This window comes from Seriola dumerili, unplaced genomic scaffold (genome assembly GCF_002260705.1).
Source record: "Seriola dumerili isolate Sdu_G_001 unplaced genomic scaffold, Sdu_1.0 BDQW01000052.1, whole genome shotgun sequence".
NCBI lineage: Eukaryota > Metazoa > Chordata > Actinopteri > Carangiformes > Carangidae > Seriola > Seriola dumerili.
Genome location: NW_019174307.1, coordinates 4,341,049 through 4,358,324, shown reverse-complemented (window position 1 = coordinate 4,358,324; position 17,276 = coordinate 4,341,049). Strand labels below are relative to the sequence as shown.

Genomic DNA, 17,276 nt, shown 5'->3' with positions numbered 1-17,276 from the left:
AGTTTAGGAGAACGAAACCTTTATTTGCCAAGAGCTGTCTCCAGTGGTGAAAAGAGTCTGCCCTGAAGAAGTAGCACTGCTACTATACTAAATATAATAATAATAATAAACTTTATTTGTATAGCATCTTTCATACAAGAAATGTAGCACAAATAAAATAATGAATAAAATAATAAATCATTAACGGGCCAAGCTGACACTTCTGCTTCCAGGTGAGCGAGTACTCATTTGCAACTTCCGCAGGAGGGCCACCCAGTTTACGTTCTGCTCCCTGAGGGTAAGGAAGCACCCACACGCACAGTGCATCGCAATAACTGACAAGGGCTGCATCCCCAATTATTCCTATGACTGTTGCTGGGAACCTTCAATAAAGCAGCAGATCTCAGTGTTCTTAGTAATCTCTTAGAAGTTAATAGTTAATCAGGGAGTTAGCAATGTAGCTTGGTCCTTGCCCATTGGCCTTTATATATTAGAAGGAGGACCTTGAAATCAATTCTAAATGTGACAGGAAGGCAGTGAAGAGCAGCTACACTAATGTGCTCTCTTCTCTCGGTTCTGGTTAATAGCAGAGTTGCAGAGTTTTGAATGAGTTGAAGTCTCTCAGTGTTTTTTTTCAGGAGCCCAGTAAAAAGTGTGTTGCAGTAATCATGTCAGCTTGAAATGAAGGCATGAATCAATCTTTCAGCATCTTTTGGTTATAAATGGCCGTACTTTAACTATTTTCTAAAGTGGAAAAATTATGTTTTTGTCACCTTGTTGATGTGGGACTTGAAGCTAAGATCTGAATCCAAGATAACACCAAGACTTGTAACCTTGGATTTAATCCAGGGAGTCAGTTTCCCCAGGTTATTAAACAGCATTTCTCTTTTTGTTTTGGGGATGACTAGTAGGATTTCAGTTTTGTCCTCATTTCACTTTAAGAAGTTTTTGAGCATCCATTTATTTATTGCTATAAGACAGGTAGTAATGGAGTTTATAGCTGCAGCATCATTTGGTTCAGCAGAGATGTACAGTTGTGTGGCATCCGCATAACTGTGGAAATAACCATTGTGCTGTCGATGATGTCACCAAGTGGTGGCATGTACAGTGAGAATAATAATGGTAGCTCCCTAAACTTTCTCCCTTTGATCAGAAAGACCGACCAACTTTTCAAGACAATTGATCAAGATATTATGGTCAATCGTATCATACGCCGCGCTTAGGTCTAAGAGGACAAGAATTGACACCTTATTTTTTTTATCAGAGTTTAGTCTGAGGTCACTGATTATTGTAGTCAGAACAGTTTCAGTGCTGTGGTTTGTTCTAAAGCCTGACTGAAACTCCTCCAGGATATTGTTTTCTTTAAGAAAGGAGTTTATTTGCACTGAGACTCTTTTCAAGTATCTTACTAATGAATGGAAGATTAGATATTGGCCTACAGTTGGTCAGAACATTACTGACTAGGTTGAGTCTCTTTAGTAAGCGTTTTACAACAGCAGTTTTGAAGGCATTTGGAAAGATGCCAGTGTGAAGAGATATATTAATAATGTTCAGTACATGACTTGAACAATGGCTCTCAGTAAGATTGGTAAGTAAACAACTAATAATGCAAACACTGGCTATGTAGCAACAGCAAAATTTACAAATAGCTCCTTTAAACAAGATTAACAAGATTTTAACTGGATTAAATGGTAGGGTGGATTACTGTATCTCTAAAAATAACATAACCTTCATATCTAGATATAAAGTTTTAATTAGTGAACTTTAAATGTCCTGGAAGATGGATTTTGTTACATTTAGACAAAGCCAGGCAAGCTCTTTCCCCCTGTTTTGTCTTTATTCTAAACTAAGACAACCAGCTTTACCATACATATATACCATACATACTATCTTCCTGAAAGCAAAAGTATAGTGTGTAGTGTGGTTTGAGCTGTTGTTTTGTCTATCTACTTCATGGCTTGAACTTACCTGTTAACAAAAAGGCTAATATTAGCTTGTTGGATAATAGTTGGCCCCTTGTTAACATCTTTAAATATCAATAGTGCACTCTGTGTATTTTCCAGGGCAACAAGGATAGCATCAGAGATGTTTTTCTGCAAAAGATAACAGCATTTATGGCAAGGGAGAGGTTGCTTATTTTTGTCAGTCATCTGCAAATTCAGACAGACATTAAGATGAATATTCCAGGTAAGATGGGTGATTAATCAATGGCCAAGCTCCTGGTCACTATACTTATTGTTCCTGACATTTTGATCCAAGAACTTAGTGATAGACCAACATAGTCCATCATGTCATCATGTGACCATTGTCACACAGCACTCACTTTGTGCACTGAGTACAAAAAAACTTAAGAGATACAATTTAAGCTAGATGGTGCCTGTCTTGATTAGAAGTAAATGGGGAACCAACAGAAATGCTGAAAAACCGAACGTTTGGGCACTGTAAATACTCCTTGGATGAGCCAAATCACATTCAAATCACCAATTTAAATCAACCAACCTTCCCTAAGAAGTAATAATAATAATAATAACAATAAGCAATCCCATCAGCAGGGGCTTTAAGGTTAAACAACTCACATTGGAAGAATAGCTCAGGATATTGCTTGTTCCTTCCACAATGGTGCTGGCTGCAGTGTATATTTCTTCCATGTTTTCTTCACTTTTGTTCATGTCCATGTGGAGAAGAGATGAGCTGAGTTTGGCAAATAATAATGAAGCCTCTGCCTGCAGGTCAGAATCAACTCTTACAATCAGGACTACATTTTTTTGGAGGTTTTTCTTTTTTTTTTTTTTTTTTGCTGTCAAGGATATTCCTACACAAGACCACAAATCTCAAGACAATGATGATTCATCAACATAAAGCCTTACACCTCAGTGAAAGCAACACCTAGTGTATTCATGCAGTGATAATTTATTCCTCTCTCCTATAATGTCCTATTTTATTCAGTGTGGGGTTAACAGTACCTGAGCAGAGGAGCTGAGTTCAGTGCCTCTCTGGACGACAGCAGTAAGACCGCTGGCTATCGCCTGAACTTCTTCTGCAGAGTTGGTGGGAACCTCTGTCACTGTGTCAATCATTATGTCCAGCATCTGTTCACGAAGCTTTAACAGACAAAATGTGTGTATGTTGAATACAGGTGAACCACAGGTGAGTGAGCTACAGAGAAAAGATACCACATTCCACAAGTTGCATGCAGCTCACTCATCATATATAACAATAGTATCGATGTTTCTGCAGAACTCTGGGTCACCATCATTACACTCATGTGGATGATATTGTTGGTAATCTTTTCTCAATCAGCTGTGAATGGGAAATGTACCAAGCAGGAAGAGGCCAAACTTGACATGACTGAAAAGTGTTTTTTTTATTTTTTTATTTCGGAGGTCTGTATGTGCGCCTCTGCGAGATAAAGCCACAAAAATCCCTGCGTTTGCGATAATAGGTGGTCTCAACAGGTTTGAACACATATGCAATTTCCTGCCAAAATGAGAACCAGAATTGCACTGCACTACCTAATCACCTTAAGCTGTTCCTCTCTCCCACATATGCACTAACACATTCATTTGGTGGCATTAAATTATAAAACAGCTGGGAAAAAAAAAAAAAAAAAAAAAAAATTGCATAAAAACTACATTTGTACTAGCGCTGGCACTGCACCTGAGCCCAATGTCTCAATGTACCGACTGCCAACAGATATATTGGAAATAAAAATAATATATTAAAAATATTTTAAAATATAGCTGCAAGCTGCAATTATCGGGGTCCAAACAGCTTGCAAGCGTTTAAATACCATATGTATGAATTGCTATAGAATTCTGGCTGAAACAGGACTTAGGGCCATTTGGGATTTCAAAACCCCTGACCTTGGTATCCCCAGAGAAGGTGACTTACTGGTTGCGCCACTGGGTAACCATGTGCTGCACACGCCTTCACACAAGTTGAGGCAATGACATCACATGTGCAAAACTGCGGTATTTTTGCTTGTTTCACTTTAAAAAACTGTCAAAATGTTGGTGTGAAAGTCTTGAAAAAAAACACACATTATTCTACTGGTTTTAGGTGAATCATTATCAATTAATTTGGTGACTTTGAATCCAACACAGAGCAAAAAAGAAAATGTTGTGCAGTAATTTTTGCTGCATGAACACTTTTAACCGAGAAAAAAATAATACTAACGAGAAGAAAAAGGGGTTCCCTTTGCTCCCTTCGCTGCTTGGACCCCTAATGAAGAGGACTCAGCCCAGTGGCACCAGACATCAATGTAACATCAGAAAGACAGATGATAATTGGACAGATGATAAATTTTAGTTGGAAATGAAAATCAGGTTCATCAAAATCCAACATTGGCTAATTGTGCGATGGCATGAGACATTTGGAACATGTGATTTTGTCACCCGACGTCACAACCTGCAATTTGCTCAACGTTCTCACAATTTCTCGCCAGCCTGTAGAGGAGGTGGTTAAATTTGAGTCTTTTGAGGAAAGAAAATGCTATAGCTGCATTACTGTATGTAGTCGTAATATTTGACTATTTATAATATTTGACAGGCAGCAAGCACACAAGAGGTTGTACAATAAAAGGCATCAATTGATGTCAGACATGAATGCAAATTCAATGCGTCATTACTAATTCAATCATATTGTGCGAACTGGGTTTACCTTTTGTCTATCAGCTTTTTTTGATTCATCAGATTGACTGTTCAGTTTGTCGGACACAGAACTGAAGATTTGTCCCATGGTTTCTCCTGACAGTATGCCTTGTTTCTTCAGCTGAGCCACAGTATCCTCCACTGATGCCTTAAGAGCATCTACTGAAGAGCCAGAGTCTTCTATGGAGTCCTTCACCTGAAGAGAAAAAGCCATTTTCTTATAGTAGTGTAGTGGAGAAGCAGAGCATTACCCTAGGTCTTGTTCTGTTGACATCCTTATTCGAATCATCATGTTTTTGACCAACCTGTGTAGTTATAGTGGTGCGAACTACAAAGCTCTTATCTTTTGCAGCGGCTGTGATTATCAGCTTGTAATCAGAACGGCTGTCGCCGTGGGGAAGGAACACAGATTTCACTTTCCTGTTCTTGCTGCAACGCAGATTCTTACCTGACAATTTTGAAACAAGATAATAAGTTGGATTAATAGATTTGTACACAATTAATCATTATGTGAGTACTAAAAACAGTAAGACACTGTAATTTAGATTGTTGGAGTAAGATGCATCAGTCTCTTACTAAGAGATTTAGGCAACCTTGAGTACTTACCCTCAGTCTTAAAACAATAGCGACATTTGGAACAGGGAATTTCAGTCCTGCAAGTTATACTGAAAGCTGTAAAGATTGTTCCATTTGTTGGGGATATGCTACATGACAGGCTATCAGCATTGTTGGTGGTTGATGGTAAAGTTGTATCCCTGGTTATAGCATTGGTAGTGGTGATAGTGCTGCTGCTGATCATGCCCGGTGCTGTAGTAACAGGACCAGCAGCGGCTGGTGTTTTCTCTCCAGGTTTGGCTGTCGTAACATCGGCAGCTGGTAGTTTGGTGGTAGATGACGGGTTCTGTGTAGATGATGATGTCTTTATGTTGTATTTTGTGAAAAGAGGTTCAGAACCCCCTTTGATATAAAAATAAAAGGAGAATGTGTAATTTGTATTATTTCAAAGATATAAAGGTGCTATTTTGTATTGAATGGTTTGTTATGGAGAAAAGGAGAAAGACAAACATCTTTAAAATCATTCCTTTGAATTGAAATAGTGCTGATTGTTTTGCAATGGGTGGAGTTTTCAGATGAATTTAATTTTATCTTTTTTTTTTATCTCTTTTAGTTAAACGAGTATGTAAATGAAAAAAACTCCTCTGATCATTAACCTTTTGTCACCTCCATACTTTTGTAACACTGGTACAAATTCATGATTGGTCTGGAACCCAAAAATCACCTTGGCAAGATAATTCACAAGTAGCTTTAACACCGTATTATCGACTAATGCATACACACCATAAGTTACCACCACAGTGACACTCTGACCCTTTAACTTGGCCAGTGCAAGATGCTCATATTTCACAGTGTATTCAGTCCCGCCACCCTGTCTCTGTACAAGTGGCCTTTTCCCTGCGTTTTTGTAGCAGCTCTTTGTCTCATCCTGTAAATAAATTAACATGCAAATCCATTAAGTCAATGGCAAATTGTTCCTTTTACATCATTTAACAGTATCTGATTTCTCAGTCTTAAACAAGTCAGAATTTATTTTTCAAACTTACTGGCCAATATCTGTGATCACGTTGGTCCTCAATGTACCACACGACTTTTGAACACACGTCGCTTTTCCTACATTTCATTTTAATTTTTGCATCTCTGCCTCTCCCCACTGGGCCACAGCCTTGAGTACAAGTGAGACTATAGCACAACAAGTACACAGACAATTTGGTTAACACACAATTAGTATGTTTACATCTCAAAAAAAGCTGTCTAGTAATGGAGTTTAATGCTATTTATACTGTGCACCAGTATAAATAGGCTGACTGATCAGCAATTTATCTGCTTGATCTGGTAATTTATGATGTTATATTCAATCAAAGAAAAAGAACTTCACGTTAAAATAACACCTTTTGTTCTAAAGTAAGTGAGATATAACTCATTTACAAAGTTGTCTCATTTCCTTCAATAATTTACTGAAGTCAATAGAGCTAAAAATGTTAATTCCACTGTTTCACCTCCTCAACAGATTTCCAATATAAGAAAATTGCACTCCGGCAGATAAGGCACACAGATGAGTGCTCCTCGTGGTGAGAGAATATGATTTTCAAAAAGATCAAGTACCTTAGCCAAGCTTCTTTGTCAGGCTCAGGAGTAAGGGTGATGCATATGGATTGAGTTTCTTCCACTTCTTTATCATCTCCCTCTTTCACAATAAAACGATACTTGTTAAATTGAAATGGATTTGGTATGCAGCTTTCTTTGATGGTGTGAATCAAATTCTCAAATTCTCCTTTGCATTTACAGGGATGTCCTGTGGATCACAAGGAAAGTCATTATACCACTGCAATTCAGGCAGATATAAAACACTTAAGACTAATGTTCAGCTTGTAAAATATTCTGAGTCTACAGCTACACTATGTTTTCGTTTTAAAAACGCCAAAGACGATCTCTGTCCAGACTGTTTTAGCTCCATAACAGTAATGATCTCTGTCCATACAATCACACCTGAAAACGCATATTGCGCGCAACCATTTCCAAAAGTCTGAGTTTTAAGGGCGGAAACTCCGGAGTAGTGTGGACACCAGGCGTAAACATAGCAAAATAGAAGAGTTTTAAAACTAGCAGTAATGTGGAAGTAGCCTGATAGTTATGGATACTGACTCTGATCAGCAAGAATAAAACCCAAAAAATTATTTCATTATTTAGCATGGGTACAGTTAATGACTTTTGTATCTTGACTAATCAGGTCCTGTCTGAACTAATGACCTCTACATTAGTTTGTGGTGTTACAGGTTATGTTAATAAAAAAATTTAAAAAAAGCCCTGGTCACAACTAGCACTGTGCAGGATTTCACTAGTGTGTGGAAGCCTGCCCTGGATGCCATCAGAGTTAAAGCTAAAGTTAACAGCTCTGTATTGCTCTTCATTGGCTTTGGGGAAATTTACACTGCACCAACTCCAGCCAACATTATTCAAGATGGCATTACTTTAGTCAAACACATTGGGTGGGGTTCTCATCCTAAAAGCCTTTTCTCTAGGAACGTTTAAAATGAAAGAGACAGTTTGAAAATAAAAAGCAGGATATGTAAGATACAAACCCAAAAAGGAATAAGCTACACAGCCAAACAAGGTTGTGTTGGAATGAAATCTTACATTTCTCCTCATCATACTTACTCTATTGCATATTCAAGATCCCTTTTTACAAGATTCTTATTGTTTTAAAACGATATATTGGGATATTGGGATGGATATACTGAAAAGTGCAGAGTAGAGTTTTCTATCAACTCACGGAGCATAAGCTGGTTTGATCAGCTAGCTAGTTAAAGCTCATAAATTCTGCCAGCGACAGTTGTCATTTTAGCAGGCAAAATTGACAATTCCAGGTTAGAAATGAGAAACCTGCACATAATGTTCTGTCCTAATGTCCCGCCGAGCAACGCACGAGCAAAACATCAAAATATGTTGAAACATAGACTAAACATTTAATTCTTGATCTCACTGCTCTCACATTTAAGTAGAAAAATATGATACTTACTGCACACCCACTGGTATTGTTTCTCTGGATCTGTTAGGTCGGGTCCGTCTCTTATGGAAAGTGTGATATTTTTCAGTTTGGTAGATACTGAAGGTGAAGGTTTTGCAATTATTTTCAATGAAGATCTGACAACTCTAATGTGTTGCTTTCTCTGAAAATGAACAAAAGGTTTTATAAATATTACAGTATACTGAAAGTTGGGAAGTATTCCTCTGTAAAACATCACCCCACACTGCCACCAAAACTACTACTGTGTTAAAAAAAAAAAATGTTTTACCTGTCTCTTGTTAATGTTCAGCCAATGGTCATTATGACCATTTAGTTTAACTACTGAATCTTTGCCACAGGAAGCAAACTTATCCACATCCACGTCCAGAGACGAGAAGACATTTCTTGCTCTGAGTTTCACTTTTACACTGCCTGTAAAAAAACATTCAGTTAAACACTGCTTAAACAAGAGAAATGTAAATTAAATACACACAATGTTCTTTATTCTGCTTGTTTCTAATCGTTATGTTAAAGTGTTTCAGAAATCATTGTATTAGAGTGGTATTTTGCCTCATATGTGGCACCCTCTTTTGCTATGTCTTCCATACCTTGAACTGTGTGTCTGATATGAAAAATTCCTTTCCCCGCATTCATTTCTCTGGTTTCATAGAATAAATTGCTGTTGTCTCCTGTCAGAGAGAAGAGCAGCAGCACAGGCGCTCCCCGTTCAAGGGAAACACCAACAGTAGTATCTGAAGAGTCTAAACAGCCATCCCTCTCTGTCAACACGGATGCCTTAAGTCCGGCTACTTTCTCTAAAACACACACCTGCATTATATGAAGAATTACAGTGAGAAACACATTAATTTCTCTCTCATATCACTAGTGGGTAAAACTTATCACAACAGATAATGTTTCCAGTTCACAATAAGCCATCATAGTCAGTACGTCATTTAAAAGTGGTTTTTGGTCTAGAATCTGAAACCCTTGACCTTCACTAAAGTATGTTGAGGGATGGCAAAATATTAATCAGCAGTATATCAATCATTAACAACGATAACAACTTAATCTGTAAAGTATGTCTTATTACACGGTTTTACTGGTGGTTTTTCATTGTGTTATTGGTAACTGTGAATTAATGAATGAAAGTTTAAAGCATTACAGAGCAATGTTTTTACAATTGGGACCTAATTTTGTTTGGTCTAGGCACGCATCAACAAAGGCAAGGAGGACGACCAGTAAACAAGAACGTAAGCAATGCTGGTTTTAACATTTTACAAAGTTGGCTTTGCAATTGTTTAGTGAGGGAAAAAAATGCATATAGATATATATAATACGATTTTCTATTGCTATTCTAAAACTGTGAGCTAGCTGTAAAACCTAAGACATTCCCTAACATTTCATAACACGTCTAATAGCTGTGGTATGGAGAACAGTGGTTAAGCCTGTGTCTAATACAAAAGTTTACTAGAGAAAGTATTTGTTGCTGTGGCATAGACATTAATAATAATAATAATAATGATAATGATAATGTATACGATATATACGACGATAAAAAGACGACATCACATAAAAGCAAGTCTATAAAATTAGTTTGAAGAAGTGATTTTAAAGAAGTTACTGATTCTGCTTTATGGCCTATGATCAAAAACCATCTGTTTAACATGGCACCCTGGCAGCACCTTAACTGATTAAACTTAGATCAATGATTAATTTTCACACCACATTCCCCTGTTTAAAAGTGTAACACTGATTAGCCTAACAGAGACACCAGGATTAAAGCATAGAATTTTAAACTCTGAGGTGATGAAATTCAGAGGGGTGGTGCGTCCACTGTGTTCTGGTGTTTGCAGATATGCCACTAATTGTCTGGTGTGATGCTGTAATTAAAGGTTAAATTTAATTTGTGATTAGGAAAAAGCTTTAACTCCAATCAACTCCTTCATCAAATGATCAAAATGTTAACTCTTTATATTTTATATGCCACTTCCACAATCACACAAAAACATGAAGGAAATATGTATCAAGTTACCTGCTATTCCTTCATTGACAGTAGACAACACCTTTACTCATTTATAGTCGATTTACCTGCAGGTCTGTGGACACTTCAGGGAACGTGACCATGTTGTATGCATAAAGGATCAGCTGGTGGCAACCAGGCCCGAGTTGCTTCACCATTTCCGGAGTCACTGTGATGTTGTGGGGAACATTTCCTCTGACCAATGATAAACCAGACAGCATCGTTTCATCACTCTGGATTCTGTAAGTCACATTTGAACCTCCGGAAATAAAAGGAAAGAGAAATACATCAGTGAAGAAGATTTCAAATTCAACATCTGAGAAAAGAAAATATACAAAACTCCAACACCAAAACCTGATACTTTTAACCAGTGATGTCAAATTTGACAAGACGAATTATGGTATATTTTCATTGTGTTGGTCCCTACCTGCTTTTACTTCCATTTGAATATGAAATGCCCCTCCATACAGGGCTTTGCAGTTTGTTGCATTAAAAAACAGCTTTCCAGCATGGCACCCGATGACAGCAAGCTCTGTGACAGGTTCCAGGATGGTAATTGTTCTCTGGGCTGAAATGTGTGTGTCATTGCTGCTGCATTCAACTGCCACAACAAATGAACTTGGATAAGTATATTCATGTATCACGCTACTCTTTAACCTGAGAAAAAGCACATGGAGAAACATTTCATAGTTTGTCTTTGATTTCTGGACATAAAGAATTAATTCAGATTACATACAGTCTGCCATACACAAACCGGCACTTAAAAAACTGAACCAGTTGTTTTTCCAACAATGAAAATTGGAGATATATTCACATAAATGATTATAGAAGTTGGTGTCTAATTTCATGGCAGTAGCCTGTGTGTTGACAATATGGTCTAATTAAAGATTATACGCTGCAGGCATTTCTCGCTAACTGATTAATGAATGTAATAAAAGTAAAATTTCAGTATTACACAAGTATTTACCTGACAGAAATGTGAGGAGAAACAATCAGTCCATCATCTTAGATTATAAGAAAATCTTTCTCAGTTGCTTGTTTTTTTTTTAAACCAATTCCACGTGCAGAAAAACAACAGGCCTTACTTGAAATATATTATTACTGATGTGTCATATTATTTCGAGAACTGCATGAAAAATGAAAGCAGTATGTGGTCTAGGAACATTATCAACAAGTGCTAAAACATAATAAATTGACTTACAGCAGATGTGATTTTAGTGCATCACAGTTTCTTATACTTGGATTCTTGACATAACTTTAACATTTAATAATATATGACGATATTTCAGCTGTTACTGCCATTGATAAGATACTATTTCGTTTATAGTACATTTGGATTATGATCTGTAAATGCAAAAGTTTTAAACCCAATAATGTAAACATCCATCATACATCTAACCAAGAAGGATAAGACGGACCCATATATAGGCACATAATATATAGAGTGACAAACACTAACTGGCAGCATATTATAGCTTGTATCGTCATGCAACATTTTTTTATGTTCTATATGGAGTGTTAATGTTATTTTCTTTATTCCCTAAACCATCTGTATTAGGTTACAGGGGTATTCTAACAATTTAGTAGTTACCTTTGTTAAAGTTGAGGGACATATTAAAAACTGAAGCAGCTGAGACAGAGATATGTTGACTTTTAGTCTCAAGTTTGGTGCAACATTTCTGATAATTCTACGTTTTTTGTTAGACCTTTCCTGACTGTTAGATGTTTATGCCTGTCACCGTCCACGTCTACATGTTGTCACCCTTTCAATCTGTCATAAAATTGAAGTCTCGAGTTAAACAATCACATCATCAGGGTTATAACTTTACAAGATCCTCCAGAGCTGCAGGAGTCAATATGGAAGCTTTCACATGCAGAGGAGAGCTCCTTTTTAAAAGTAACATTAATGTGGAAAATCAGTAGAGTGCTGATTTAATTTTCTTTTTTTTTTTTTTTATTTCATTTCAAACCCACATAGTCTGTGAATGTTAGTACTCACCCCTGTGGACTCTCCAGATAAATGACACGGCCATCCCCGGTGCTTAGCCTGCACACAAGTTTTCTCCATGACAATTGTAAAAGCCACTTGATGCTGATGGTGATGTCATGAAAAACAGCAGCCACAGCGCTCACTGTCAGTGTGAGTCCTGGGGGGAGAAACCAGACCAGAAGTGTAGCAAAGCGCCAATAACCAACTGGGTTTCCAAACAACAAACAAGCAAAGATCACCCTCATCTCAGCAGAGAGCAGAGAGGCACAGAGGGATATGAAATACAGCAGTGAGATCTGAGCGTTTTTCTGTCAGTCTCATGACTTTCTTCATTTGCTCTGTGCAAGTGTCTGCTTTGCTCATTTCCATTGATGAATGCGATATAATGACATGAACAGATTGAATAAATCAATTTTAACCACTATCATGAAATGGTTTTGCTCACATTGTTTTAACTTACTTAAACCAATCAGGATCAAAGATCATGCTGAAAAAGGTTGATGGATGTTTAATGGGTTTCACATTCATTCACATTTCAAGGTTATAATATAATAAGTCACTATGATAAAAACGAGTGTAGAACTGTTAAGTAAACATAAAATGATTCAAGATAAATAAAAGTACTTGAAGGTAAGAGTTTAGTCCAGTGGTTCTCAAACCTCTTCACAACAAGGACCCCTAAACTGACACCCCGATCATCACGGACCCCCATCAGACAAAATATTTGCTTTTATATGTTTGAAACCCATGACCAAAATAGTCATACATTCTGTCATTGTCACTTATGGATGGAATTATTGAGAGAATAAATTATTCCCCTTTTTGCTGGGGACCCCCAGGAATGTTCTCTAGGATCCCTGGGGGTCCCTGAACCCCACTTTGAGAACCACTGGTTTAGTCTAAGGTAAAATCAAGCAGATACTGTATAAAAAAATACTTAATAGAACTAGTCTGTGAAAAACATTTTAAAGCATGTGTTTGGGTTTAGTGCTTGATATTAACACTCACTGTTGCTATGAATAGAAAATATAGGTAAAATAGGTATTTTTCATAGCAGACATTTTGACTTCTCATTTTAGGAAAAGTACAAATGTTACTAATAACATTAGCTATGGCTCTGCTCTGTTCAACTGTCCCAGTAAGCCATGACTTCAACCTTCATGGAAAGAAGACATGAAAAACACTTAAAATGCCACATCACCAACACATTTTTAAGCTCTTTTACCTTTCTTTTCTTACTGCACCCTCTTCTTTTGAAATGGTTCATATAACAACATGGAAACACATTTATTTGCATTTTCTTTTTGCCAATCTTATGGTTAAAACCTGTGTTTTATTTGGATGGAAATCTGACTAGCATGCACAGGACCTTTGACCCAGGACCCTAACCTGAAGCAGCTGCATTGAATTCAGCCACCATTCATTTTATTATTTATGCCTGAACTTTTAATAATGTAACATGTCAGAAAGTTGGGAGGGAGCCTGCATGAAGCATTAATGGGGATTTTCTCTGCCACTGAGCATGGTTTCTTGCTGGGAACGGGTGGTGGTGATTGTTGCTTGACAAGAGCTACAGTGAGTTGATATCAGAAAGTGACAAATTAACGTTGGTGTTGCTTTCCACAACTGGAGACAGATCTTGGTGAGTAAAGGAATGAAGTTTGATGCTGAACTTACGATGTTGCTACTAGACTGGTAAATAAACAGCTGTTAATGCTAATGCTGGTTATGTAGCAATAGCAAAATTTACAAATGGCTCCTTTACGCCTCAGTATTTTTTTAAACATAACAAAGACACATATTAGAAATTGGAAAAACTTAATTGACTTTGACAGGTTGTCACGTTTTGTGTGGTTCTCTACAAATTTCTTTATTGGCTTGTCCAATGAATTTTGAAAAGACTGGATATACTATAGTAAAGGGGTGGTCTAAGAGACAATCAGACTTGCTTGTCATCTACTGGATGTAGAAAGTATGATTTTCCCCTTGAGAGACTTATTATTGAACTGATTGACTAGGATTAGTGTGACCGACCATCTTTGCAGTGGTAATCCACAGACAGGTAGCTCCCCAGCTGAGGGCAGGATTCACCAAAGGAGTTCACAACTTCAGCAATCAGGCAAACCTGACGGCCGCTGCAGTGGGCTGGAAAACACACAGAGAACATAATCAGCTACTGATAACACACGGCAATGACAATGACTTCGTAGAAAGTTTTGCACATTACTACTTAATGTTTAGTGTTTTGGTGATGAAGGTTTGTGCTCACACAACAACCCTACAAATAACAACTCACAGTCATCATCCTTCATCATCATGCTTTTAAAATAAGTACAGAACAAATCACTTCACATTCACCCACACAAACTCACACAGGCCCCATCCTGCTCAAGCTCAGTTTCATGCTCAAGGACACTTTGATGTGCAGACAGGAGGAGCTGGGGAAACTTTCTACCACTGTCACTAGTGGACAACGTGTTTGACCCTCTGAGCCACAGCCACCAACTAATTTTCAACATTATAAAGAAGAAGCCTGTATTCTAAACATTATGGCAGGAATTTGTGGTATGTGTATTATGTGTATGAAATCGGCATTGAATAATGTGAAATTCAGAAATGTTGAATCAGTCAAGGGCAGCATGATGAAAACACTACATGCATATGAGAAGCTGTGTTACTATGGAAAATGTAAGGTTGGAACATTACCAGGCATGAAAATCCCACTCTCATACCAGACACTGGATAAATGCCAGATATTCGACATTAATGCAAAATCTCACATTAGAGATGCCTGAAGTGTAAACACAGCTTCACTCCTGACAAACTGTGTCAGTAGAGGACTTAATCAGTATTATTGTTGATCAGCTGCACAGGAGACTCTCCACAAACACATGTCAAACACAGAGCCTTAGCAATACTCATTAACTAGCCTTAAACACACAGTAAAGGTGTGAACTGTCTTAACTTAAAATTGCTGTTAAAAGTGTTACCAGTTGTTGTTATTTATGGTCAGTTACAGTCAGTAAAGCCTGGTAAAATGTTGTTTGTTAATTGTTATTTTATTTCTGTTGGTAGTTTATTTGTTATTTTGGCCTTATCAATGACCTACAAACTGTGTTTAGTGTATTTAAAGTGTGTAAAATTTAAGAATATTGAATTTTCCCTACTGACAAATCTAGCTTAATCTTTACAGAGCTAAATGTACAATTCAAAGTTGAACTTGCTAAGAATATTTGCTGCTGCTGGGTAGTGGAGTCTTTAACGAGAGTAATCACAACCGCTGTGAGCTATTGCGACTAAAGTTGAACAACAAACAAAGCTAACAAAGATGCTAAAAAGTGCCGTTAGCGAGTATGTAGCCGGTGTTTATACATACGTACATTCAGTTGGGCTCCCATTCATTGTATTAACCCCGGCTTCCCATTTATACGAACCAACTCTCAGCAATGTCCAACACACATCTGAAACCTGTTCTCAGCCAGAGTTAAACCTTAAGCCACAGGCAAAACAAGCTGGCAAGCACGTCAACTAAAGCAACTGAACCAAACATTTTAACCCATTATTCAACAGTTTAAAACAAGAATGCATTCATCTATAAATCTAATATAAACTACCACAGTTAGCAGCCAACAGTGACTTACGTACATTTCAAGAGCTTCGACCACTTTTGATCTAAATCATCCGACTTGCACTCACGTGATGTGACTTCAGGGTGCGTTCACAGCATTGCTAAGCAAACAGATAGCAGCCTATTCAAAATACTGCCCTCAACATTAATCCTGGACATAACTTTGCCGAAAATAGAAGAATGTTGAAATAATTTTCCAAGACATTTTGCATTTTCTTAAATTTTCTGTGTTTTCCATGACTGTCGCCAAGTGCTTACTCATGGTGGTAATTGTTGGGTCTCTGTAAGGGGTCTCTATATGGAAAGTGTCTTGGGATAACTTCTATTATTATTTTTTTTATTATTGGCTTGACTTGCTATCTAAATGTTTACTAAATTAGTTTAATCTGTGTTTAACTATATCTTGAGGTGATCACAGCCCAGTTAACGTCAAGAACTATAGCAGAGCTAATGAATGTTGTGTTAGCAACACATGATGCTATGAACAGTGTTGCTGATTATTGTCATATATGTTTTGCACAGCTAAGTCCTAATTAAATGCGTTGCATCAGCTCAAGGACATGATGGTCATGTGAATTTAAAATGATATGAATGTATTTGATTATGTCTGTCTATGTATGTCAGCCTTGCTGACCTGCGCAGTGTGTGCCCAACCCGTACCTCTTTCCCGGAGAGAGAGAGTTACCACTTTGTTTTGTGTATTCTCCCCAAGAGTATCCATTTGTGTTGGTCATAGAACCTCACTTGCCAGTGTGTCCGTCATTGTGTTAATCATAGACAGTGCTTCTACGGGTAAAACCATTCATTATTGTCGATCCACGCTCTCTGACCATCAACATCCACACAACATCAGTGTGCTGGGTGGATGTTGGGCGTCAATTAGAGGTAAAACATGGTCAATCGTTTTCTCTGTGTAATAAAAACATACATTAATCATGATTATTTACTTGAATGTATGAGTGAAATTATGTAACTAGTCATAATATTACCTAATATAATAATAATATTACTAATATTACTAACAGCAATTAACTGACCATCTGCACAATATCACTTTTAGCTTCAATAATAGTCCCTCTCATTTAATCAAGCTGAACTCAACAGAAAAAAAAATCTGAATAGGACGACAAACATGCATGCCTCACTGCATGGATCAAAACTGTGATGAAATTGAATCCACTTTTACAGGACAAAGTACATATTGTCTCACTGCAGGCTATTATTTGAAAAGGACAATTGCCCTTCAGGACAGAAGAAAAGCCACACAATAAAAGCTTAACAGCTTAATAGCCTGAGAGATATATAAATGATATCCATCTATTTTCAGTAAATGTTGATTCATGCATTTAACTTACGGCAGGGGCAATTACCCATCCATTTCATTTTCCAAAACTTGCTCATCCTGTTCAAGGTCTCAGGGCATTGGAGCCTTATCCCAGCAATGCACC

General features: G+C 37.4%; 1 protein-coding gene across 1 annotated transcript in view; it reads right to left on the bottom strand.

Moving 5' to 3' along the window:
* LOC111218828 (polycystic kidney disease protein 1-like 2) overlaps positions 1 to 17,276 on the bottom strand; it is a 43,691-nt gene that overhangs the window by 23,690 nt on the left and 2,725 nt on the right. Inside the window, exons 4-11 of the mRNA XM_022741304.1 lie at positions 14,235 to 14,345; positions 10,279 to 10,469; positions 5,337 to 5,529; positions 4,934 to 5,076; positions 4,639 to 4,824; positions 2,943 to 3,080; positions 2,556 to 2,702; positions 186 to 271 (exon numbers count right to left, since the gene is read on the bottom strand). Of these exons, the coding sequence (XP_022597025.1) occupies positions 186 to 271; positions 2,556 to 2,702; positions 2,943 to 3,080; positions 4,639 to 4,824; positions 4,934 to 5,076; positions 5,337 to 5,529; positions 10,279 to 10,469; positions 14,235 to 14,345 (1,195 nt within the window). The remainder of the gene's footprint in view (positions 1 to 185; positions 272 to 2,555; positions 2,703 to 2,942; positions 3,081 to 4,638; positions 4,825 to 4,933; positions 5,077 to 5,336; positions 5,530 to 10,278; positions 10,470 to 14,234; positions 14,346 to 17,276) is intronic.